This window comes from Gopherus flavomarginatus, chromosome 7, assembly GCF_025201925.1.
Source record: "Gopherus flavomarginatus isolate rGopFla2 chromosome 7, rGopFla2.mat.asm, whole genome shotgun sequence".
NCBI classification, from domain to species: Eukaryota; Metazoa; Chordata; order Testudines; family Testudinidae; genus Gopherus; species Gopherus flavomarginatus.
The window spans coordinates 96,972,738-96,999,806 of NC_066623.1; the positions used below are offsets into that span (position 1 = coordinate 96,972,738).

A 27,069-nucleotide genomic window follows, 5' to 3' on the forward strand; every position below is an offset into this window, starting at 1 on the left:
ATGTCGGCCGCCGCGCGCAGACGCCAGGCAGCCGGGGCGCCGCGACAAGGCCCCGCTGGCGGAGATGAGGAGCCGGGCATGGCGGCCCCGAGCCTCAGCGTCTGCCTCAAGCTGCTGGCGGCGGCGCTTTACGGGTTCAGCTCCTTCCTCATCGTGGTGGTGAACAAGAGCGTCCTCACCAGCTACGGGTGAGCCGGGCCGGGCCGCGCCGCGCCGCGCCGCTGGGCTCCGGGCAGAGGTCGGCGCCGCGAGCGGGAGCAGGGGCTGGGGCTGGCTGCACATTAACCCATGCGGCGGGGCCCGGAGCAGGGCTCCCCCCGCCGGGTCCGGGGGATGCTTCGCACGGGGGAACTGCTCGGTCACAGCACCGAGCGGGGCAGGGGGTATCAGCTGAAACCCCATGGATAGACCAGTGGGGCGCCCCCCTCTGCCTTCCCCGGCTGCGGGCACAGGGGTGGGGGGTTCGCCCTCCCTCCCTCTGCCTTCCCCGGCTGCAGAGGGTGTTTTGATCCTGGCCCCCAGCTTAGCTACACGCTGTAGTGTGACCAGACAGCAAGTCTAAAAAATCGGCACGTGTGTGTGTGTGTGTGTGGTGGGGGTGATAGGAGCCTATATAAGAGAGCCCCCCAAATCAGGACTGGCCATATAAAATCGGGACATCTGGTCACCCTAACACGCTGTGAGTCTTGCTTGGCACTTGCTGCATCGGGTTGTTGTAAGGTTTGGATGAGCTCGCTAGCTAACGGCTGGGGAGTTAGTTCCCCAGGTGTGGAGCAGGCTGGGGAGCAGGTTCACTGCCTGCATGGAAGTGTTCAGAGTCATTGAGAACGTGAGGCAGGGAGAACAAACCGTTAGCATCCCAAAGCTGTAGGGTCATGGCTGTTGTTTGCTGTTAGCTCGGCTGGTAGAGCCAGCTTTTTTTAAGCTTTGGCCAGGAAATGCTTTAAGACAAATATTCAAAGGCTTGCATTAAGGCTTAGCTAAAGAGCAAACTTTGAAAGGAGGGCAGATTGCATTTTAATGGGGTGTTTCTCTCTCTAGAACGTGATTGACTGAAGGTACAATGTTGACTTTGCTGACTTTTGTATTTTATTTTTTTTTACTATAGATTTCCCTCCTCACTATGTGTTGGACTAGGCCAGGTTAGTTGGATTCCTGAATATTGCATGTTTCTAGTAATGCATGGGAGGGGTGGTTGTGATGGAACAGTGAGTGTTTTGTGCTCCTCTTATAGATGGTGGCCACGGTGACTGTGCTTTGGGTGGGAAAGGCGCTCAGGGTGGTGAAGTTTCCAGACTTTGACAGAAATATACCTCGAAAGGTAAAACATTTTTTTCCCCTCAGAGTGTCTAAAGTAAAATACAGTTCTTACTATCCTTTTAAGGTATAAGCACTTTAAAATGTGCATATTCTTTAAAAAGTTAACTAACATCTAGTGCTGTTAGCTAGACTTGAAAGAGAGAATGCTTTTTATTTAAAAATATACTATTTTAAAATACTTTATTCATCAAATATAACATGGTTTCTGCCTTATTACATTATGCAATTCAGCACAGAATTCTGCTATGTAAAGCAGTTGTTGTAACTCTGTATTTATTTTTGTATTTTCATATATGTACCTTTTCCCCAAGTTTATGTTGCCGTTAATTTTAAAGATGGTATCTATATGCAACCAAAGATGTTCAGTTGATGTTTCACAAATTATTGCTTAAGATAAATGCATTTTTCTGAATGTGTGTGTGTGTTGTAACTCATGTGTTAAAGTAGGCTGCACAAATGTTTTTGCTTGTCTCCATGCTGAGATGGTTCCATAATTGAAAGCTCTTATAGAGTCAGTGCTTTACTATATTATCTGATGTCTGAATGTGCGTGTGAGAACTAAGCATTTCAGAATTGAAGAACTCTGATCATGTAACCACGTTACTATGTGAATGGATAGTTTTCTTAGCTGTCTTATTTTTTATTGAGTGTTGTCCCTCTTGTAATTTTCTAGACGTTTCCACTACCTTTTCTATATTTTGGGAACCAAATCACAGGACTGTTCAGCACAAAGAAACTGAAGTACGGATAACTTTTATTATTTAGTGAGGTTATAATGTGTTATGATTGTACATAAAGGTGAAACTGATCTTTAATATCACCATGGGCTTGATTTGTGGCAATGTAGGGGAATGAGGATTATAACTATTATCTGGCAAGTAGTAATCGAGGTCTCTTTCCTGGCCTTTGAATGTGCAAGTTTTTATTTAAAAAAAAAAAGGCATAAATCACAAGATGACACTCTCCTGACTGGCATTTAGTGATCTGTCAGTGTATCCAATGAAGCTTATTCCTATGATCTTAGAGGAGTCTCTGTTCTTACGCTTGAAAAGCATCTGGGGAGGCAGAAAGAAAGGCATGGGGAGAGGCTGTACTAAAAGATGCTGGCCTTTGGATCTGCTGGGGCGAAGGGTTGGGGGGAAGGAGGGAGAAAATGGTATGACTTAGCTGATTTGAAGAGACATTATTTTGAAGGAAAGTGGGAGAGAACCCCACAATCAGCTACACATCTATTCATGGAATGCTTTTTTCATTATAATACAACTTGATTATTTACATTGAACTGTGTGAAGCCTTAAGATATTTAGATACATTTGGTAATAAATATAATCAACCTTCATTTGTTGCTCTGGATTTCATAGATTTGAGCTTGAAAATAGTATTAGAAAATCAAATTATTGTTAACCTCTGAAAGTAACATGCACTATATCCAGCTGGTAGGAGATGGAGACTTTCTCCTGTGAAAAGTTCTTAACAGGTGTAAGTAGTACCTTTTGGCTGTGGAATGAATGATTTCCAGGAGGGATGCCATGGAATCCTTACTGTTGTGGTAGTTTTGTGTTTTCTGATTTTCATCTTTATCTTGGTTCCTATGAAGTAACTTAGTGTTGATTCAGAGTATCACTGTGGGGATGAGCTTGGGGTGTAACGTGTCTGTGGAGTTTCATAATTTTTTTCCCCCATGTTTAATCCTATATTTTTCTTTTGCAGCTTGCCAATGTTCACGGTTCTGAGAAGGTTTTCTATTCTGTTTACAATGTTTGCTGAAGGAATTTTACTCAAGTGAGTTATTTCCAAAAGTATCAATCTTTTATTCATATCATTTTTAAGATTGTTAAAGTGGTTGCAACATTTTAGTAAGCCTTTGCGGGTAGAGGATTTGTGCAGTCAGATTTAGTTGGCCATAAATTGGGCTTTAGAAAAATGGGGCAAGGAAGAGAGAGAGCACTGATAATACATTATTTTCTTAGAGTATTATCTTATGCTAAATGGGTCATTCACCTTCATGTTTTTATCAAAGAAAAAAACATCTAATGCATTAAGTTTATATATTTAACTGCATCGCTAAGGGAGGAAAATGTTAAGATTCTTACACTAATGCACTTTCTACGCTGCGTCTCTATCATATTTGTCACTAGGCTGACTCTGCATGAGGATTATGTCCATATGCCAGATGGTTAATACACAGTTAATTCCTTACAATGAGGGTGTACTGTATTTTGGCAGTCTTGGTTGATGTCAAATCTCTAGATTAATTGTCTTGATGTAGTTGGAGTCTTGCACTGTTTACTTACAGTGTAGGCAAGATCATTAATTCTGTATGTATAGGTAGGTTTGTCAGTCTTCTTACCCTGTAATTCTTTGGGTAGAAGGCTATTCCAGAGTTACACCACATTGAATGAGAGTCACTCACGCTGTGTATTACTGATGTTTTTCCCCCCTCCCCCTGGTTGTCATCCCTGGTTGTCACCTATTCGCAGGCTAGTCAGTGTTAGTGGCCAGTCACCACAGCATTATGGCATTTTTCTGGTCCACAGTGATAATAGCTCAAATAGATGTTCAGATTCTCTAATACTGGGGCTAGTTCTGCAACGCCAAGCTGAAATCTTTATAGTGGGCTCAGACAGTACTTACTAAAGTATTACACCTCATCAGTCCTAATTAAAAAATCATAAGTATTCTGCTCTTCCAGAATTTCTGATCTTGCTTCTAATATGTTGATTCTTCACCAGGAAGTCAGAAGTGTGACCAGAGCAAATGCTTTTCCCTTAGTACTAGAAATGGCGCTGCGATGTAAAAATTGAACTGTGCTTATGAGTGATAGTAAGGTTCTTGTATCGTTTTTTTTTTTCAGGAAGAAATTTTCTTGGGGCATTCAAATGACAGTGTTTGCAATGATAATTGGTGCATTTGTAGCTGCTAGGTAAGATTTCAAGCTTTTATCCATTCCACTTTATATTGCACAGCTTTTTACAGTTTATATTATTTGTCTTTTAAATGACTTGTACAGACTATGCTGGTTAGTTTACAAAGTTAATTAGAATGCATAAACTGTAATAGTTTAACGGTAGCACTTAAATGATGAAATCCTGCCAGCATGCTCTGCAATAGATAGACCAGCTAGAAAATTCTAAACTTAAAAGCATAACTTGTCCTTGTTCAACTTCTGTTTTTTCCACTGTCTGGGATGGTTATGGTAAAGCCTTCATGTAGATCAGGGGTCGGCAACCTCTGGCACGCGGCTCGCCAGGGTAAGCACCCTGGTGGGCCGGCCCAGTTTGTTTGCCTGCCATGTTGACAGCTGCCACTGGCCGCAGTTCACCGTCCCAGGCCAATGGGGGCTGTGGGAAGCGGTGCTGGCCAAGGGATATGCTGTCCGCGGCTTCCCGCCACCCCCATGAGCCTAGGATGGTGAACCGCGGCCAGTGGGAGCCGTGACTGGCCGAACCTGTCGATGCGGCAGGTAAACAAACTGGCCCGGCCCGCCAGGTTGTTTACCCTGGCGAAACGTGTGCCAGAGGTTGCCAGCCCCTGATGTAGAAAATGGGGGTGAGGCCTGGTCTGCAATCAAAGTTCTGCTGTTTTGGTTAGGGGTGTGACTTCTTATTATACCAGTAAAAGCCCTAGTGTGGATGCAGTTATATTGATATTAAGGTATCTTTTACCACTATAACTTATTCCCCTTCTAGCAGGTAAATAAAGTATACTGATACAAGCGCCTTTATATCAGTATGAGTGAAAGTGATTGAATTTTCTAGTGTAAACAAGGCTTAAGTTGTCACGTCAAATCTTAATTTTAAAATATTTTATGATCCTTTTAAATGGAAATTGCTGAAGTTGTGCAAAACATTGAATTTCATTGTTAGGGCAAGGTGAGTGGAAAAAACTCACTTCTTCACCTGTGAGAAGAGTAGACTGCTAGTTAATGGCCTAATGTTTGTATGTTTTCATTTAAAAAAGAAGTCCAGAACTGGAGAAAATGACTTTCAGTCCCAGACTAACGCCCCCATTCTCAAACACTTAGGCATGTGCTGGACTTTACTATCAGGAGTAGTTCCAATGATTTCAAGCTCATGCTAGTAAAGTTAAGCATGTGTAAACATTTGTGGCATTCATGGGATCGGGGCCTTAGTTTGTACAGTTAGTAGTACTGAATGCAGCGTTTGTTATATTGAGTCTTACCTCAGTGCCTCAAATGCAGAGTCTAGGCTGCCAGGTAAGCTCACTGGAAATGCCTTTTCTACATGGAACTTATAGACAAAATATAACATGGAGGAGTTCTATTAATGTTACACTCTGAGCAATTTAAATTCTTAATTTCCCCCTCCAGTGCTGACTTGGCGTTTGATCTAGAAGGATATATTTTTATCCTGATTAATGATGTCTTGACAGCTGCAAATGGTGCATATGTAAAACAGAAACTGGATTCAAAGGTAGGCTGACTTCAGTTTTCACTTTAAGAATGACATTATTGTGTTGCAAAGTAACAGCTAATCTACAACATCACCACTTTTAAAATTTTGAACATTCTGGGTTAATGAATAGAAAGCTAATTGGTGGAGACTGAAAATGTAAGTGTATTCTGCAGCTGGTATTATGGTGTTTGGATGAATTGTTCATTCCCCCAGGTATTGTGCTCTGTCACTGAACTCATCACATCTTCTCACTGTTATTACAGTAGAACTTTTGTAGCTCCTGATTTTTGTGTTTGTCTTGAATTCTGGATCTTAACTTGACACTTTTGTTTAATTTGCAAATACAGTTGCATGTATTTTGATATAAACTGTAAATTCAGTTTTATCAAACTGTAAGCATAACCAATTCACTGTTGTTGGAGCTATGTTTATTTGTATCTGGGTGAAATAATAGATTTGGCTGTTTGGCTACGAAGTCAGGGTCATTTAAAAGAATTAAAAACCTGGTTCTTCACTAGACAGTGAACTGATCACATCCTCCCTCCCACTGCTTTCAAAGGCAGGGAGAGCTGATATGTCAGCCTATTCTACCTTTTTTTTTTTCTGCAGCCAGCTCTGAAAATGAACTTCTGTCCTTATTGTTGCAACTGTGTAGTTTTTCAACACGGGCTCTATAGTGTACTTTGGGGCAATTGGGAGTCCCTGTTCATCTCCTTAGAAACACTGAACATATATGTGCTCTATTCAGTTAGGGTCTCAGCAGTATTGCCAAGTTCCTAGTAGTTCAACATCTGAGAAAGAGAGAAACTGATTGTTTAGGCTACCCTGAAAGTATAAGGACGAGCTTCTCAGATGTTCACAACATATAGTGTGAGGGCTAAGTGTAACTTTTAACTACAAGGTGGAGAACAAACCTTTTACATTGCTAGTGAACTCCATTTCTATTAATCTAACCAGGAAGATACAAGTGCAAGCCACTATAAATAAATTGGGGGTATCGTCTGTGATACGAAGCATTTTCTTGATTATATTTATTGTGAATGTTGAGTCTGTTCCTTAAAATGCTTTACTTAGTTGTCATCTTCTCCTTTTGTTTCCTGTGATGAAGTTACATGTTTTTGTGTAGCATAGAATATTTTGAGCATAGGAGAAGGCAACTTGTGTGTGAATAAGGTGGCTTATGTCACCAGTCTGCTGCTATGGGAAATGGCAAAATTTTGAGCTAGGTATGCTGTAGGTGTATCTGTTCTTCTGCGGGCTGTCCTAGACCATTTTAGCATTATAAACGTATCCTGCAATCTTAAAGTGCTGCAGGGCATAGCTGCAATCTGTTTGACAGTGAAGACACTTCCATTTGATTAATGATAACTATAACCAGGTGTCCAAGCCTGCTGTATGGAAGTCAAACTAGGTAAAAGTATTGCCTAATGAACAAAATATAAGAGAGAATTTTACAAGTCTGGTAAACAGTGCTCCATCAAACCTGCTGGAGGGTACACTCTTCTTCCTGTCTGTGTTTGAGATACCCCATGTCAAAACTCCCCCAACAATGCACCTTGCCTCCTCTCTCAGAAAATTATTATTGAATGCTTTGGCTGCTGGTGTAAACAGGCCAAACCATAATGATACAGAAAACTCAACCAGAATGAGGGCTCAGTCATGATTCCTGCTTCAGGTGTCCAGGAGAGACAAATGAGTGAAGTAATATCTTTTATTGGACCAATTTCTGTTGGGGAAAGAGACAGACTTTTGAGCTACACAGAGCTCTTCTTCAGGTCCAACACAGTTTGGCTCTGTCTACGTCCATGGTTGGTTGTGGGGCCCATGGAGGTCATTTACTTACAGGGTGCCCAGGCACTGCTCATATTCTGATGAACACCTGGCCTCTCTGTCTTCTCTATGAATTCCAAACCAAAGTGCTTTCTCTACCTGAAATGAAACATGGCTGTGTCCCTGAAAGTGTGCATGAGTTTTTAAGACCCAAATATTGATGGTTGTTAATATTTCAGCAATGTCTTTATGGGTCTCTGAAAGAACATCCAAGCACAGAATTCACCCAGTGGTTCTAAAAGTATCATATGCAAGACAGGTTTATTTCATAATATTTAAAATGTCCCTGTTTCACTTCTAACTGGCATGAATACCACATTCATTTTACAGATGAGACCTGGCTTTGTGTAGCTTTATGTATAAGATTTTATGTCTCTGTTTTGTGGAGCCAACCTAAATATGCAACTATTTCCTGTTCCTAGGAGCTGGGAAAGTATGGTCTCCTTTATTACAATGCACTGTTTATGATTCTTCCCACCTTGGCCATAGCCTATTTCACAGGAGATGTGCAAAAGGTAGGACTCTTGTTCCACATTGCAAGTCTTTAGTTGCACAGTAAACATTTCTGTCAAGTATATGCTTCTGTATTGCCAGAGAAAATGGGGTTTGGTTTTTTGCTGTTCATTATAACTCAGATGTGAATGCAGAATGACTTTCTATTTCCTGTAACTTATCAACTTGTTTTTGTTTGCTTTTTTACAAAATTTGCCATTTATATGTAAATGTAAAACTATACTATATAGTTTTCCCCCCCCTGCTCTGTTTGTAAATCATATATGGCATATACTGAATTTGGATGTAAGGGATCATTTTTGGAGGGAGAACTGAAGAAACCAGAGTTTCCTATAACTTTAAGTATAAGGCGTTAAGAGAATTAGTGACTGTTGAAAAAAGACACTTTATTTCTGATGAAATCCATGGAATGGCTTTATACTGATCTTTGTAAGGACTAAGTAATTCCTTTTTCCTAAAGAGGAATAATTAAAATCAAGTACTAGGAAGAAGTGGAGATTTCGGAGTAGGTTTATTGCTGATCAGCTTGTACTAGAAAGTGAAACACTGCAGACTTCTTGGATTTTTTTCCTTTTTGAATTGTAGAGGTAGTTGGGTTTTTATGGTGGATTTTGAACACTGTAAATATTTAATATTTGCTAATATCAACTCACCAGTATATTGTCTGCCTGCCTGCAGATCAATGCGTTTAACATCTGTATGCAAATTTAGAACTTACATGCAAGTGTGCTTAATTTGTTCTTCTAGGACTGACACAAGCATTGATCTTGCACATCACTTAGTAAAATAAATTGAGATATGTTCCCCCAAAATTGATACTACTTGAGACTTTTACCCATAGATAACTTATACTAAAAAGTGAAATGGTAGAGCAGCTAAATATTGGGGATGGTGGGAGGAATATCCTTTATCATTCACACAAAAGGAATTTATATGGGTAATGCCATTTAATATTAATATCAGTTAGGTGAGTAAATCTCTTACATATCAGTAGAGAAAACAGACAATCACAGAAAGCAATTACTAGCATTGTTACTATAATAAAATCACAAGCCACGTATGCTTACTATACACTATTTTGGGATGTTTGTGATGCTGCATAGACATTTAAATAGGAAGTCTTGTGATCTAAAGCTACATCTACTCGTTGGAATATCTTTTCTGTTTAATTAGAAGTTTAATGTAACTAATAATCATAATGCTGGCAATGGCTTAGATCATGAGTATATGAAAACTGGGTGTGAACAGAAAATATTTCAGAGTGTCCGTGCTCCCCACCTCACCCCCACTCCTCTCTCAGATAGGCCAAAAACAACTCAGCTGGAATATATTTGAGGAAAATTTACTCATTTATAAATCGGAGCCAACAAACATGGAGTTGAATGTCAGCTTTGTGCTACTCTGTAGAGTCTGTGTATTCACAGTATGTGTAGAAACTTCCTCATCCCAATTTTTTGAATAAACTTTCTTTTGTTCTCTGAAAAAGATCTTGGCAATGAAGGTGAACAAAGACTTATTCTGTTTAACTTAGTCTTAGGAAATTGACCATGTTATGAAACTTTATTTAATAAATGTGTGTGCTTATTTCAATGTTTTTTCTAAAGCATATCCTCATACTAATTTTTTTGCATTCTCTGCTAATCCAAAAATGCATTAATAATGCAATAATAAAAAGTGTAGCCACAGGAGGAGAGTGGCCGTCAGTTATGTGAATATGCTCAAAAACTGGATTTTTGTGGAGGGTTAACTATCAGACAAAAAGATTTCACATCCATAGGAAAATGTTTGTAATAAAAGTTGATAACATTTTCCCATTATCAAAGCATGTAAATGATTTGTCATAGTTATATGTAGTGTTTCATTAAACAATGTCAAAGGTACCGACATCTTGTTGAATTCCCAGTTCCACAGCAGGCAGAAATGGCTATGTGCTGAGTGCAAGCAAAATTTACATCTAAATAATTCCTGGCAATGAAGTGAATAAACCTCAGTGAAGCTGGTAGGTTTAAGTCTCTTTTACTGGTCAGTCAGCTGGCTTTTTTTACGTCAGTTTCAAGTATGTACATGGCCCCCCACTTCAGCCATCTGAGCGCCTCACAATCTTTCATGTGTTTATTCTCTCAACACCCATGTGAAATACTGCTATAGTGTTCTATACTATTATCCACATTTTACAGATGGGAACTGAGGCTCAGTTCCCAAGTGACTTGCGCGAACTCACACAGGAAGTATGTGGTGGATCAGGGAATTGAACCTAGGGCACTAACCACTGGCCCATCCTTCCACTCTAAAATACTTTAAAGGGGACATTATGTAGTAAATTGGGAAATATATCCAGCCAGGGACCCTTCTGATACTACACATGCATGGGGGCGAGAATCTGTGTTTTCTCTAGTACTGACTGGGGTGTTTGTGTATATTTATATTTAAAAATAAATAAAAATGCTTCTGGCATGGAGGCCTGTTGCTTTAAATTGCGAATGTTAGTTTTCAGGCATCTGACATGACTATTGTTAAATGTCTGAAGTCATCTGGCCAGTTGTGCGGTTGTCTGTCATCCAGAGAAATAATGATCAATATCTAGGATCTTAGATTGTGGGGAGGCTTTTAAGCATTACTGTAGTTTTTAATGCTAAACTCTGCTGGATGTTAATATTTGTTGTATGTGTACAGCTGTATGTCTGTAGAGCATTTTTAATTATGGATGCTTTCCACCTCAAACCTACTGCTGAGTTACAGTATACAAAGGAGGTGTCTGTGGTTAGGATAGCTTTGAAATGGAATCTGTAGTTGGCTTTAGATCTAGTTACAAAGAAAATGAGATTCTAGAGCAGTTGTGTCAGCAGGGACATGTAAGACAGACCCGAAGGGAGAGATACTGCTCTTCTCAGAATATCTTAGAACAGAGGCTGTACGCTCAGTACTATTTCCCTCAACTAGGCAGAAACCAGACTAGAACTAAATTGAGCTTTGGTGAGTGTCAAAGCTATGCTTCCATGGCAAAGTATTAATGAAGAAGTCTATCATCAGATGGCTACATAATAGAAATCAAGACATGTACTAATGTAAGAGTTCTACTTGAACAAAACCAACTCAGAACAGTATAGTTAAGATAGGCAAAGAAAGCAAGAGACTTTTCCCCATCCTAGGGCTTGTCTTTGCTACCAGGGAGATGAACATTGCTGCAATCGATGCAGCAGGTGTCGATTTAGCAGGTCTAGACACGATAAACGAACTGCCGAGCACACTCCTGTCAACTCCGGTACTCCACCATGGTGAGAGTCACAGGTGGAGTTGATGGGGGAACATCAGCCATAGATCTTCTTACTGCGGTGTCTTCACTGCAGTAAGTCAAAGTACGTCGACTTATTCACATAGCTGAAGTTGCATAACTGAGATCAATTTCCTCCCCCCAGTGTAGACCAGGCCTGAGGTAAGTTGACCAGAGAGAGTCTCCTGTAGATGTAGCATAGTGAAGACGCCAGGATAAGTTGACCTAAGCGACATCGACTCCAGTTACATTGTTCATGTAGCTAGAGTAGCGTAACTTAGGTCAACTTACCACCATAGTAAAGACAAGCCCCTAGATACTAAGCAACTTTTAAGCAGCCATGTAGGTAAACTCAAAGGACATAGAGCCAAACCCATTAATAATGCACTGCTAAATGTTCTGTGAAGCTTAGTTCATTGTCATGTTAACTCTAGCAATGTGTTATCTCCTAGTATTTTATGGCCTCTAGTCATACAAGATAACAGCAAGATGCAGTTCCTGTTCACTCCAAGGAGAACACCTCAGAACTGTTACAGCTGTGAGATTGTTAGCAATATTTAAATCTCCTTCCTGTGTTCTAGTAATCTTCCCTTTGAATGAATAGGGTTCCTTAATCAGCTGGACTGATTGCTGTTGGAATGACATGAGACATATTCTGGGCAGCAGGGATACTTAACCCAGTTAGCAATCAGCATTACCCAAAAGAGCCATAGTAGTGTGAATTCATTGTTTCATTCACTAGACTACTAAAACACATACACACACAAATTTTATCACAGCAAAATAAGTTAAGAACTTAGTGGAAGCTGAAAACTTCATTGGTTAATAAAACAGTAGAAGCATCCTGACTGGTTAATAACTTAAATGTAATTAAATCAGTGTTTTAACATCATGTGTTGCAAAGAGCCTCAGTAGACTTGTGGCTCGTGAGCCTCAGTCCGAGTATCGCTGCTCTACAGCATGAAATTCACCTACTGGGTCAGGAAGTGAAGCACCAGGAATTATTTCCTTTTCTCTTCCCTCCCATGTTCCTCCCCACTCACCCCCTAAGCACACCTGTCTTTCTCACTCCTCCAATTTTCTGCTGGTCCCATTGTTGGTTGTGTAGTAGTCTTTGTTTCATTAAGGTATCTTCTGCTTTTCTTTTTTCATGGTTCAGCATGGTGTTTGAAGGTGGCACAGGTATTAATGGAGCTAACAATAACAACAAACAAAGGGTCCCATATGAAGTTAAACTCTGTGCTGCTTGGATTTTTCTCTAAACTAATGTTCACAGCACCTTTCATTACAGAGAATGGTACAGGCGCCAAATTGCACACCTACTTCTAATATGAAAGCATCATAGTTTACTTTATTAACCTCTCTACTTTTATTGTAGAACACAATAAAAACTGTATTTTGTCTTCAGTATTTTCTACCTTGCAATAGTTGGCTATATGGAACAAACAGATTTTTGTGGCATTAGTGTATTGTTTGGTTTGGAGGGATTAGATTTTTATTGGTAAATGTCAATTTCAGAGTACACATACGAACTGATGAAAAAATATTTCCACGGATGAGCATTGACGTTTAGATAGGAAAAGTAAGAAAAATGTTGCTTGAGAATTTTTAGAGTTTGAATTAAGCATAATTACTTTATATTTTGATATGTGGTGACACTTCGTGTTTTAATGTGTATAATGCTTTAACATTCTGAGTCTGTCTACTGTCATTAAATAATTGTCACCCTCTCATAATTTCCCACAACTGTGAACATTTAAATAGATGAAAATAGGGAAAAAATGCTTAACACATAATTTTGACTGATATTTATTTTAAGCTTTTTTATTTATTATCCATAGAAATTAGTTAAAAAAAAAATCTAATTCTGCCAAGTCTAATTATTGTGTAGCATAGGTGTTTTTAAAAGCATGTATGTATTTATAATCTGGCGCACACACACGTGGAGTGCGTGTGTGTTTATAGATGTAGTATATGTGTTACAGTAATCTTCAGGTATAAAGTGGAATAGACATTATACCATTGTGAGACAAATAACTCATTCTCAAAGCCATTCATAATACTACGACTGGGGTTTGATTAGCCAGTTGACAGCATCTGCTGTGGATTGGCATTAGTAACTGTTTGCCTGTTCTAAATGTAAATCATTTAGAAATTGATGGACCTCAAATCCCAATAGCAGTATTAGCAACTGCGTTTGAATAACAGGTTGTTACTCTCCCAAGGTATGTCTACGCTGCAGTTAAACACCTGTAGCTGATCCATGTCAGCTGACTTGGGCTCGCTGGGTGGCTTTATAGGTGTAAAAGTGCTGTGTGGATGGTCAGGCTGGAATCCAGTCTCTGGGACCCCATGAAGGGGAGCATGAATGTCTACACAGCTATTTTTAGCCGATGAGCGTGAGTCAGCTGACGGCTAACCACAGCCCTGCTGTGGATCTTTTATTACAGGTTAGAGGTACGCTTGGCACCAGTAAAGAAGTGAAACTTTGTTAATTTTTACAAAAACTTTTTAAAACAGCGGTTCTCAAATTGTAGTTTGGAACCCCAAAGTTTGTCATGTCCCATTTTAATGGGGTCACCAGGGCTGGCTTAGACTTGCTGCAGCCTAACCCGAACCCACCACCCGAGGCCAAACCTGAGGCCTGAGGGCTTCAGCCCTGGGCATCGAGGCTCAGGTTACAGGCTCCCTGCGTGGGACTGAAGCCCTTTGGCTTTGGTCCACCCTGCGCAGGGGTGGTGGAGCTCAGGCTTTGCCCTCCCCTGTGCTCAGGCTTCGGTCCCCCCTCCTGGTGTCGTGTAGTAATTTTTTTAATCAGAAGGGGGTTGCGGTGCAATGAAGTTTGAGAACCCCTGTTCTAAAACAGCATTCAAAATACTGTTTCTGATAATTTATTCAATCACACACTTTAAAATTGCCTTTGTATGTGTTAGATTTTAATATCCAAGGTGATGTGATCTGTAGTTGAGCTGCTCTTTTGGCTTCAGAACCCCTGAACTACTTTGCAAAGAACTTTGACACAGCTGGAGAACTAAAAGGCTAAAACACAATTCTGTGGAACAATTAATTGTGCATGAAGCTTTGTATCATTAAAAAAATTAACTCGCAATTCTCTAAACTGCAGCCTTGTTTTAATGCAGATTTTGCATTGTTTTTTTAAATTATTTTTATTTAAACAGGTTTTGTTAAACACCTTGACTTTTACAAGTGGCACCAGTTTTATAGACAAGCCAACAGGTGCTTAGCACCGTCAGTGTTAGACTTATTTTTTTTTTAAAAATCTATATTTTATTGCTCACATTGGAGCTGCATCTGTGGTAGCAATCATTTCTAAACTGCACACTAACCCCACTTCCACTATTTCACAAACGTTCCCCACATTCACTATTTACGCTGAATATTGCTGTAAATGGATGACAGAAACAAACTGTGTCTGCAATTGCGAGAAGCTAAGGCTGGATACTACTGCCTGCCTCGTTTTCCTGTGTAGACTCATTGGGGAGAGGAAAGAGAAGAGTGAGAGTCCAACAGCGTCTATCCTCTGCTGGTATCTTGAATACTTCACAGATCTGACATCAAGAACAAATTATGCCAAACCAACGTAATTTCTTCCTTTGGCAGGATTACTGGCCTAGTGGATAGGGAGGAAGCTATAGATGTGATATCTTGATTTTAGTAAGGCTTTTGACACAGTCCCACATGACATTCTCAAAGCAAAGTAGGGAAATGAGGCCTGGATGAATTTACTGTAGGGTGCATGCACAACGGGTTGAAAGACCGTGCTCATAGAGTAGTTATAAATGGTTTGATGTGACACCCTGAAGTTTATCTAGTGGAATCTCATAGGGGACAGTCCTAGGTCTAGTACTATGAGTTTTATTAATGGCTTGGATAATGGAATATAGAGTGTGCTAAATGAAATTTGCAGGTGACACGAAGCTGGGAGGCCTTGTAAGCACTTTGGAGAACAGGATTAGAATTCATAATCTTGACAAATTGGAAAGTTGGTCTGAATCCAACAAGATGAAATTAAGTGAAGATAAGTGCAAAGCATTTCACTTAGGAAGGAAATATGAAATGTACAACTGCAAAATGAGGAATAACTGACTAGATGATAGTGCTGCTGAAAAGAATTTGGGGGTTATAGTGGATTACAAATTAAGAATCAAATCATAAAGCAGCTGTAAAAAAAAAAAGGCTGCTAATCTGGAGTGTATTAACAGGCATGTCATATGTAAGACATGAGACGTAATTGTCCAATTCTGGTTGGTACTGGTGAGGCCCCAGCTGGAATACAATGTCCAATTCTGGGCACCACACTTTTGGAAAGATGTGCACAAATTGGAGAGTCCAGAGGAGAGCAATAAAAATGATAAAAGCATTAGAAAACCTGACCTGTGAGGAAAGAGAGAAAAAAATAGACATGTTTAGTCTTGATAGAAGGCAGGCCAGGGGTTGGGGACCTGATAAGTCTTGAAATATGTTAAGATCTGCTATAAAGAGGACCAGTCAATTGTTCTCCATGTCCACAGAAAATAGGACAAAAAGTATTTGGCTTAGTCTGCAGCATGGGAGATTTATGTTAGATGCTAGGAAATACTTTCTAACTATATAGGTAGGTTAACTCTCTTGAATAGGCTTTCAAGGAAGGGTGTTCAATCAGCATCCTGGGAGGTTTTTAAAAACACCTATCAGGGATCGTCTAAATGAGACAGGATGGGTGAGGTAATATCTTTTACTGGACCAACTTCTGTTGGTGAGAGTCAAGCTGTCGATCATATACAGAGCTTCTCTTCAGGTCTGGGCTGACTGACCTGAAGAAGAGCTATGTGTAAGCTCGACATCGTTTCTTTCACAAACAGAAGTTGGTCCAGTAAAAGATACTACCTCACTCACATTGTCTCTCTAATATCCTGTGACCAACACAGCTACAACTACACTGCATACAGGGATGGTCTATGTTTCCTGGTCCTGCCACAGTGCAGAGGGCTGGCCTCAGTGACCTCTCAAGGTCCCTTTTAGCCTTACGTTCCTCCCGTGATTCTAGAATCTGGATTCAGACTAAGTTGCTGTACTCAAAGGCTGTAATAGCATTGGTGAATGACCTCCTTATGGCCATGATCCTTTAGTGCTCACTTCTGGTTTTCACATTAACTGCCGCAAAATGTTAAAGGTTTAAAGTCTACTTTGGAACATTTTTTCATTTTTAAGATTGGATTTGTTTGTTTCAGGCAGTGGAATATAAAGGCTGGGCAGATACACTCTTCGTTATACAGTTTACACTCTCATGTGTAATGGGGTAAGGATTTACTTTAATTTTAGTGATGTTTCCTCCAAGTAGTATCTACTGTATCCCCACCAATAGATACTAAGGAAGTGCCTTACTATGAGAGCCTGCTCTGTAGTCAGTAGGCACATAAAACTCCCATTAATGTTAATTGTGGAGAGAATAATCTTTGCAGAGAAGTTCTGCTGTTAACATACTAATCAGTAGAAAGTCCAATTTCAGTGGTGGCAGAAAACAGTTTGGAGAAAGATTATTCCTTAAAAGGCTGCCTCATGAGTTAGAAATTTAGATGCTACTGTAGATTCTGATTTTTGGAGAGACTGCATACCCGTAATGTTTTTTATTTTCTTAAATCGAGCTGTTTTTATGAGCAATGGCATATTTTTTACTATTTCCTTTTACGCAAACTAGTAGAGTCTTACCAACTCTCACTTTGCTAATCTACGAACTTGATTCCACGAACTCCAGTGGTTTTGGCCCGCTTCTTAGTAAGACTTAAACAATGGAATGTGGTAATGAAGTCATTACTAAGGTTTCATTACTTCTTTAAAATATAGTTTGACACTTACAAACATAACTTCTTATAAATAAAACTAAATAATACCTGTCAAACTAAACTACCTGTAGAATTTGTGCTGTAGTATACTTAGGTTTTCTGGTCTATTTGTTCACTCACTAATTTCCAAAATTTAATGATCACAAAAGGGTTGCCCTCTTAATGCGAGTTAGTGAGGTCCTCCTGTACAATGCAATATAGTATATAGTGTACATGATGGTGTGGGGACACTATTGCTGTGTATTTTGACAGATAACATTACTCCATAGTGAATTATACAGGTCTCTTCAAGCAAGTAGTTTTGGAAACTCTGTAGTATGGCATATAATTAAGAGCAGGGCATGAGATGGCATTTTAGTATAACAAATGCACCCTCAAATGATGAAAAGCTGAACATTGTGGGTTTTTTTGTTTTTTTTCTGCTGCAGGTTTATTTTGATGTACTCCACAGTTCTTTGCACTCAGTATAATTCTGCTCTTACAACTACAATAGTTGGCTGTATTAAGGTAAATTGCATAAATCTCTTAAATATTTGTCAAGTTTATTAAGTTTCCATTTCCTGTGTTACAACAGTGCCTGTATGATGATTACAAAAGCAGCATAAATGTTTATATTCTCAAAGGCTTTTGTATGATTGGAAGGGGTATAAAGAGCTAAGTAGGAATTCTTAGTAACTTGCAGGATAAAATTAGTCTAGAGAAACCAAAAACAGTAAGCCAAATCTCCATGATTGTCTCTCTCAGTGCCAATTCAAGGATGTGACCTCTCATTTACTCACCTGTGGTTCTTACTATGTGTTGTGGGGGACCATAACTAAAGCCTAGCAAAATATTCACACTTATGAATTATGAATAACATTAATAAAAGAAAGGAAAGAAACCCGTGAGCTATAACCAATGGCTATTTCAGTCACAATCTCTTCTGTACTTCTCTATTATGGAGAGATTACACCATCGAGAATGAGTCTGGGCTTCTGGGGATGTTGTTCCCTAGATAAATTAAGACCAAAGTGTATTATTCTGCAATTCAGTAATGAGTTCTATCTCAGTGGAGCATAGATAACTAGCATAGTTTTACCCGGGTAAAGGAATTTCATTTAAGGGTCGGTGAATCCTGTGTGGTTATCATTCCTAACCTAAACAATTTACAAATGGGCAGAGGTAAGTGGTCTTAGCTATATCCTATGAATCTGGAGAAAATATGTAACTTGTTTACTTAAATGAAGTCATTCAAAAATTACTAATTTAAAATAGTAATGTTTAACACACCAAAGCACTTTAAGGAAAGGTTATGAGGCTGGCAATTTACTGAAATTTAAACATAGGAATCCTAGAAATGCAGGACTGGAAGGGACCTTGATAGGTCATCTAGTTCAATCCCCTGCACTGAGGCAAGATTAAGGTGTTATCTGCACCATTGCTGACAGGTGTTTGTCTAACGTTCTTAAAAACCTCCAGTGATGGAGATTCCACATCCTTCCTAGATAATTTATTCCAGTGCTTAATTACCCTGACAGTTAGTAAGTTTTTCCTAATGTCTAACTTGAGTTTACCTTGCTGCAATTTAAGCCCATTACTACTTGTCCTGTCCTCAGTGGTTAAGGAAAACTATTTATCACCCTCCTCTTTATAACAACCTTTTACGTCCATGAAGGCTGTTATGTTCCCCTCAGTTTTCTCTTCTCCAGACTAAACCCCCTCCTTTTTTTAGGGTTGCTAGACCTGTAATCATTTTTGTTGCTCATTTTTACATTCAAATTAAATTCCACTACTTCAGTTTATCAAGGTTAGCTTATGTCGGCTCTTCAGGAGTGCATAGCCTAAACAAGCTGCTGTTTAGCAGGTTTAAGCTGTTAGTACTATACTTACAATAGCATTTCAATACTCCAGTAAGATCTTTATGAGAATAATTTACAACTAATTTGTTGGCAGTGCTTTTGCAAACTTCTTGTCAACAGTGTTAAAAGTCTTGGTGAAGTTATCAGGTTGCAGAAGCAATGCTAGACTGGAGGGTTGCTTCCTTTTTCATGCTGTTTTTTGGCTTGTTTGTCATCTCAGCTATCTTGTTGCTGCTGCAGTTTGTTTGCAGAGCTGTTGATTTGAAGGTATGAGGTGAACAGGCTGAGCTGAGAACTGAAGTATCCAGTGTCCAAGTCTGTTTTCTTTCTGTAGTCTGATGGAAGGTGGAAGACTCACCTCTTTCAGGGGCTTGGCTGGATTCAAATATCAGCTCCTGTCACCTTTCACTTGCTCAATGTCTTCATGGGATGGGCCTGGCAACATATTCCACTTGTGAATATGACATCTACTCATGCATGTGCAGCGGGGTTGTAATTCTTCAACTTTGTGGTTATTGCTTTTATCTTTGTGGTGGGAAATTCTCAAAGTGTCTTTTAAAGTTTTTTAATACCTTTCTTTTATTCGGTTGACTTTCTGAGATATCCCTTTAATTCCATGAGGGCTTAGTAGAAGTTGAAATAGTTTCAAATGAGTCCAAACACGGCTGTTTTCACGATTCCTAAAGAGGGTCTTTCAACTTAAATGGTAACCAGATAAATTAAATTTTTCCCTTAACTATACATGCAGAGGTGATTCTTTAATAAGGAGTAAACATGTCAAATAGCTACTAGTTCCTCAATAAATACAGATATTTTATACTCCAATAACTTTTTATATTAATCAGATGTAGCAAGGTCTCTTGATTCTATATTAGTAGATAAAACATCTTACTATTCACATAATATCAGGAAGTTTTGCTTCCGATGCTTGCATTTAGAGACACGCATTTGCAAAGTAACATAAAAAAGAAGCCTATACTATCTTAACCCCTTAAGAATTTTCACCTTTAAATGGAAAGTAACCAATAACTTCTATAAAATGTTTTTCCAACTACACATTTCCCTTAAAGTTAAGTCTGGAGACTTCAGTGCGTTACACTGACAACTTGACATTGCTGTAGGTCTCTTCTATTTGATTTCAGACTTCATTGTATGTTTTCCTTATGGCGTAGGTATAGGGCAGCCATGTGCATATACTACAGTGCTGTGGCCAGTAGTGTGTGAAACCAATCTGCTCCTGAATGCCAGTGCTATAGGCGTTGGAGCCATGTACTTTTTGTACTGGAATAACATATGTAGATCATGGTATCCCAGAAAAACACACAGACTTGAACAAACCCACGCATGAACTCCCTGCTTCTCCTTCCATGCACTCCCCCTAATTCACTTCTGCAATCATAATACTTTGCTTATGTTTATGCAATTGGAAACCAACCATAATGCTGTATGATATAACTGAAATTATGAAATTACTGTGTTTAGGATTGCAGTGAATTATAATTTGGAATTAGAAAGACCTTTCAGATCCTCTAATTCATAGGTTGAATCAGTCAGTCTACATAAATAGATTGACATTATTAGGTTTCACTTGTTCTTTCTGGCATATCACCACCTCTAAGACATTCTTTCCTCATTTAAATCTGTGCAACCCCATTGTATCTAATAAGGTAGCACAGGTGTAATTGAAGATAGGATTTGGTCCTGCAATTAGTTAACTATTCCATTGCTTTGTGAGCCACCACAGAATCCAGCTCACCCTTCCAGTGTCTTGGCTTGGCATGGTTAAGAGGTCAGAGGATAGACAAGGAATACATAGAGAGAAAAGATACAGAGGCTTCTATGTGGTATCACTTTCCAGAGCAGAACTTCCCTTTAGGGCTGATGATCTCCAGGAGCCCTCCCATGTCTGTCTGGGCTCCTTTCCATTCATTGATATGAGTTTTCAATAGTTATCTGTAGCCTCCAGCATCTGTATATGGATCTCTGCTGGGTAAATTCTTGAATGTCTTTTGCCTCTTGCACTGAGATTAAGCTCCTATGGAGTCCTACTGTAGAAGCCCTGTGGATGGTTGTGTGGTTGAAAGCTGAGGATATTGAACTTGGGCATGACTGGAGATCTAAATGAAGTCTTTAAGAAAACCAGTGATGCCTGAGGAAAAATGGGAAACCAATAAAAACATATCAGAACTAAAAAGCTGCTGTTGAAGCCATTAGGCCTAGAATTAGGGCTGCCAGCTGTATATGTTGTTTTGGAAATACATAATTTTTTAAGGGTAAGGATTTTTGTACATGTCAGCATCTGCCTACTTGCAGATAAGGAAGGGAGGCAGAGCGAGAGAACAGCTGGCTTTCTGATGAATTCAGTGCTGTAGGTACATTGTTGTAAGGTTGTCTAGCAGAAGCGTTTTCCCCCCTATGTTGCAGCCTTTGTTTTGCAGGGTGGGAGAGAACATTTTTGGGGCTCAGTAGGGCAATCTGAAGGAAAAACAGTAAGACAAGGAAAAAAAATTAAAGCCTGAATATTTTAATATTTCCAGTAGCCCTGATATGGTAACTTTCAAGTCAATATTATAAATACAGATGTCAGTATCTTTCACACAGTTATCTCTTCTGACTCTCTTCTATTTGTTTCAACATCCTGTTTATGCCAGTGGAATATACATAAACAGCTGTTTTACACATTTTGCTTAGAATTTTTAATCTTTTTTTTCCTCCTTTCCAGAATATATTAATAACCTATATCGGAATGTTTTTTGGAGGAGACTATATTTTCACATGGACAAACTTCATTGGGTTAAATATCAGGTAAGAAAACTGAAGACTTGTCTTGAATGTATGTAATGCTCTTCAGAATAACTTGTAAATTGAGCAACTTGCTATTAAATTACTGAAAGTAGTATTGAACCATCCAAATAGGATCAGTTTCCAAAATAGAACTGCACTTTTTTGAATTCTGGTGGGGAGGAACCCACTACAAAGCTATTAAGTAGGAAGTAGTTAAGTCTTGATCCTGAAAACAGTTATGGATGTGAGTTGTCCTATTGATATCAAGGGATTTATGTGCATAAAATTAAGTATGTGCCTAATTGCTTGCAGGATCATGCTCTTGTCATAGCTTTTAGTTAAGTTTTTTTTTTTTTTTGGTATCACCAGCTTAATGTTCCATCATTTTTGGTAACAGATTTGTTTGGAGGTAAAGGAAGAGGAAAATGCAGGGTTTTAAGGGGATAAAACCTTTCGTAGAAGCGTGTGTGTGTGTGTGTGTGTGTGTGTGTGTGTGTGTGTGTATTCAGGATGACTGCTATGGATGTATCTTTTATAAAAATAAAAGCACATTTTCTTCCTAGCATCTTATTTTTACATGAAATGCTGGTTGCTGTTCTAAACACATGTAGGAGGGTGAACTTTAGGCTGTGTAAAGTAATACTAGGTCACCCTCAAGCTGTTTCAAGGATTTGTATACATTTGAAACTTAAAAAGCAAATTATTTGCTATACTAATTACTAAGGGATGTTGTAAGTTTCAAAGAGGAATTGGTAAATCATAAATCCAAAAGTGAGGTGCCTGAAGCCAATTGCTCAATTGGTAACATCATTAAACAGAGGAGAAGATCAAAATAACTGAAGTTCCTGCTGCTGGATGCAAGGTCATCAGTCAGAATCAGCGCTGGCCATAATCTTGTTTTGGATGAAGCGCTTGTCTTTCTAGTGATGCAAACAAGGCTATGGGTCAGTGCTGCCTCCAACCTGGCCCTAGCACAGCTAGTCCTCCAGCCACAAGCCCAGACAAACTCCAGAATGCTCCAGCAAAAAGGAGAGGACACAGAGTAGCAGTCCTGTTTGTACCCTAGCTCTGATTCAGAAACATTCCACCCCAGAAACTAAATCTTTCAGGTGCATCCATAGGATCTGGGAGGTGAAGGACAAGAGGAATCTAGGACTTGTAGTCATGTACTGCCCTCCAGATGGAAAGCCAGTCAACTTCTGGAAGGAACTAACAGAGCTACTGCCAAGCATGGTACTCCAGATTCCCTGTTCAGCTCGACATAGGTTAGATCCTACCTTCAGTGTACATGTAGATATTGGAGGCATCACCAACGTACCACTCTCCTGGTCTAATCACCACTTCATCCAGGTCTTACAGGACTACACCACTGCAATAAAGGAGGCAAAAGCAAGCCTTCTCCTTCCCCTCCACAGAGCTGTTTTAACTTGGGAACAGGCTAGTCGAACCTGATTGCATAGCTTAGATACCAGACCCAAGTATTGACTGCTGAGAGGAGCTGTTGACATTGGTGAGATCAACAGAATACATAAGAAGCTAATGGACAAAGAACTCTACCCCTGACTAGACTGTATTATCTGCCCCACCACCCTGACTGAGTCTGGCCTGATCACACATGCTGAAGCTCAAAAAACCCTATAAAATATTAGAGCCAGAACTTGTGAAACGGATCCATGCCCCTCCTGGCTGGTAAAAAGCCAATGAAGAATTATGCACACTACTAATGGATGCAGTCAGAGCCTCCTGCAGAGAAGAAAAGTCACCTACCAAACTCCTTGAGGGGGAAAAGGAACAGTTCACCCAATTGTCAAGAAAACATCCCTTGACCCTGAAGATCTCTCCAATTGCACTCCTGTCTCCAACCTCCCATTCCATGGCAAAATAATTGAGAAATCAGCAATCACCATGCTCCAGCATGTGAATCAGCCAGCATAGTGGATACCTGTCAAATAGGGCACAGAGCAGTGGCAGTGCTGGCAGCATTAAAATATGATACCTCGTGGCCATGGACACGGGCAAGATCTCTGTGCTCGCATTGCTGGATCTCTCTGCAGCCTTTGACACAGTGGACAACAAGATACAGCTGCATGACGCAACATGAGTAGATGGCCCACCACTACAGTGGCTCCAATTCTTCTTCTCTGTCACTGCTTAGCCTTTCTGGAGGGCTTCATCTTTGGGGTCCTATAGGGATTCATATTGTCCCCACTTCTCTCCAATAACTATGTGAGACCAATTTGTGGGGAGAGAGGGGAGATGCTGGGGGCCTAGCTGTCAACTAAACTGAAATGCATCATTCTCAATGGATGAAAGCATCAACACTACTAAAATGTTAGAGTACCTACAAGAAATCAGCGCTTGAATGCAGAGCAGCTGAGTCGAGCTGGACCCTGGCAAGACCGAAGTGGTGATAGTTGGAAGGGGAGGAAATGCTCTGAGCTGAGTGATTGTCTTCTCCTTTCTTTGATGGCACACAGCCCTCATTCATCAAAGTGCTGCGAAGCCTCTGGACTCTCTTGGACTCCAAAGCTTGGGTGACAGGTAGCATCAATATCTAAACATTCTTTTTACCTCGAGCGACCTAAAAAGGTGGTGTCCCTTCCCCCTAGACAAGGCCCTGACGGCCAAGATCCATGCATTAACAATCTCCCAGTGGAGTTACTATGATTTGTTGTATGTGAAGATGATGCATGGGCACCAGCTGCTCTGTGAGCATATTAGGCCCATGCTCAAATCTCTCCACTGCCTCCTAATTAGTTTCCAATGCCAGTTTAAACCTTTGGTCTTAAAATTTCAAAAGCCAAATTTCAATCGGCTGCACTCCTCTGGGACAGTGCAGATCACAAAGCCTGTGACCTAGGAGGTGAGAGCTGGGGATATAGTGTTCTCTGTTGAGGGGATACCACTCTGGAACAAAAAGAATGAGGAGTATGTGTGGCACCTTAGAGACTAACACATTTATTTGAGCATAAGCTTTTATGGGCTAAAACCCACTTCATCAGATGCATGCAGTGGAAAATACAGGAGAGAGAGACACAAACACCATGAAAAAATAGGGGTTGCCATACCAACTGTAATGAGTCTTTTAGAGAGGTCAAGTGAATCCAGAATCTGACCATCTTTAGGAAATACTCGAAAACCTTCCTTCGCTAAAGCCTTTTCACCATAAGAATGACACAACACTGATGTCCCCCTTCCACCCAATAAACCCCTACTAACTAAAAGAAGAAATTTAATAAATTGAAAAACCCTACCCCACACAGTGTGTTTGCCCCAGAAGGGAGAAGTGCCAGAGACTTGATTAAGTGCATTGGGGACTTTGCTACTGCTATTAATTTGTTTTACATGGAAGATGCTCAGATACTACAGTGATGAGCAGCAGTGCTAAACCCTAAAATAGACTGACATATGAATGAAATGACAATCTTCAATTAAACTATCAGGATTAAAGAAAATTATGGTTATCGATCATTTTACTTCACAGCATAAGCAAATCATCAGCTGGAGTAATGAATAGATTGTCCCTCCTTGACATATTGTGGCATTTATGAGGTCTCATACCTTTCTCAGAAGCATCCTGTCCTAGCTACTGTATGAGGATAGGTAATTGGACCACTTGGTTCGTTAATCATCATCTGCTACAGCAAACCCGATGTAATTGTGTAGAGTTCATGTGTTGAGACCGCATAAGGGAAAATAACTTAACAAAGTTAATTTTAAAAAAACCAAAACCCAGAGCCTTACCTTTTCAACTGATGAATACCTAAAACAAACAACCCCTTCCCCAGTCTCCAGTTCGCCAACTTAAATGGTTATCTTCAAAAGCCATTTTAAAAAAACACATACCTCCCTGGTTCTCTTTTGAAAACATTCAGAAATGCGTCTACACCTAGTCAGAATGCACTGCTCGTTCTAGGCACCACTGGGAACATCAGGGGTGGTTTGGTATTCAGTGCACATAAACTGAAAGTTGATACAATCCAGACCTACATTTGACTGATCTAAAAGGCATCCTTGGTTTGTTTGGGGTTTTTTAAAGTGTGGTTTTTTTAAATGCTCTGGCTGAATATTTACAGCTCAAATTATATAAAGTCTCCAAATAGTGCTGCTGGTTTCATTTAAAAACAAACTATTTTAAGGTGGAGAGGTTGTGCTGCTAACATAAGCCTGTAAATTTGGACCAATCTCTGTTTCCACCTTTTTAGTTACAAATTTTAAATTGGTAACTAAAGGTAGTAAGAGAGAATGAAGTTACTTAAGCTTTTTAATGTACTTGGGCATACAGTATTTTATGGTCTGACATAGGTCAAGGGGTACCCTAAATAAATAAAATGACCTCGAAAGAAACTCTTGTTTTTAGCTCTGCATAGAACACACACATTCCTTTTTCCTTTATGATGTTCTGAATGGTAACTTCACAACACTGAAACATGTGATAATAAAATTAAAGTCTCTAGATATTTAGTGGTTGGAGAAAATGGATTATAAATCAGATTGAACAAAATACGAAGTGTATGGAGAGGAGAGGATTGATTTTCAAGGGGGCAGGGAGAGAATCAGCTAGCTAAATCAACCACCTTGCTCAGACTCCTCATATTTTACCAATTTAACTTCCTTTTGCAGCCTATATAAAACCGGAGAGGCGCAGCAGAGTATAATCAAAAATTTGTATTTCTGTGGCTGGTCAGTTATTTATAGGCCCACCCCAACTCCTGTACCACCAGGCCTAGTGTTTGGTATATCTGCATAATGAGATCCGTGAATATTTTGGTATAATAGTAGGAATGAATCAAAATTCAGAATATCTGTCCTGGATTCTAGGTGACAGTGTTAATTAGTAAATTGGAGAAGGAATGCACGTTTAAAATACATTTAGAGTATGTAGAATGGTACTTATGTGGTATTTTACATGGAGTTCTAATATTAATATGCATCATTTCTCTTTTATCTAAAAATGTGTTTTGTAGTATTGCTGGAAGCCTGGTGTATTCTTACATCACTTTTACAGAAGAGCAATTGAACAAGCAGTCTGAAGCTACTATCAAGATGGATATTAAAGGAAAAAGCTCAGTATGACCAGGGGATTACTTATAAGAAGTAACTCCTTGTTTTTATTCAACGCTCACTGGCAGTATACAGTAAAAATATTACAATGTGGGTGTCTTATGGAATAATGCTGGTACTCTGCATTTGCACAATCTAAATATGCTGCCTTTTTAAAATTTTTATTAAAAAGAGATTTATAATTGACTGCA

At 39.6% G+C, this 27,069-nt stretch overlaps 1 protein-coding gene across 1 annotated transcript; it reads left to right on the forward strand.

The window, feature by feature from the left end:
* On the forward strand, positions 1-27,069 carry SLC35D1 (solute carrier family 35 member D1). Its single transcript, XM_050962931.1, has 12 exons — positions 1-188; positions 1,109-1,142; positions 1,235-1,321; positions 1,994-2,061; positions 3,031-3,102; positions 4,175-4,243; positions 5,651-5,753; positions 7,988-8,080; positions 16,581-16,648; positions 17,621-17,699; positions 21,753-21,835; positions 26,782-27,069. The coding sequence occupies exons 1-12, from the start codon at positions 1-3 to the stop codon at positions 26,888-26,890; spliced, it is 1,053 nt and encodes a 350-aa protein (XP_050818888.1). The 3' UTR covers positions 26,891-27,069.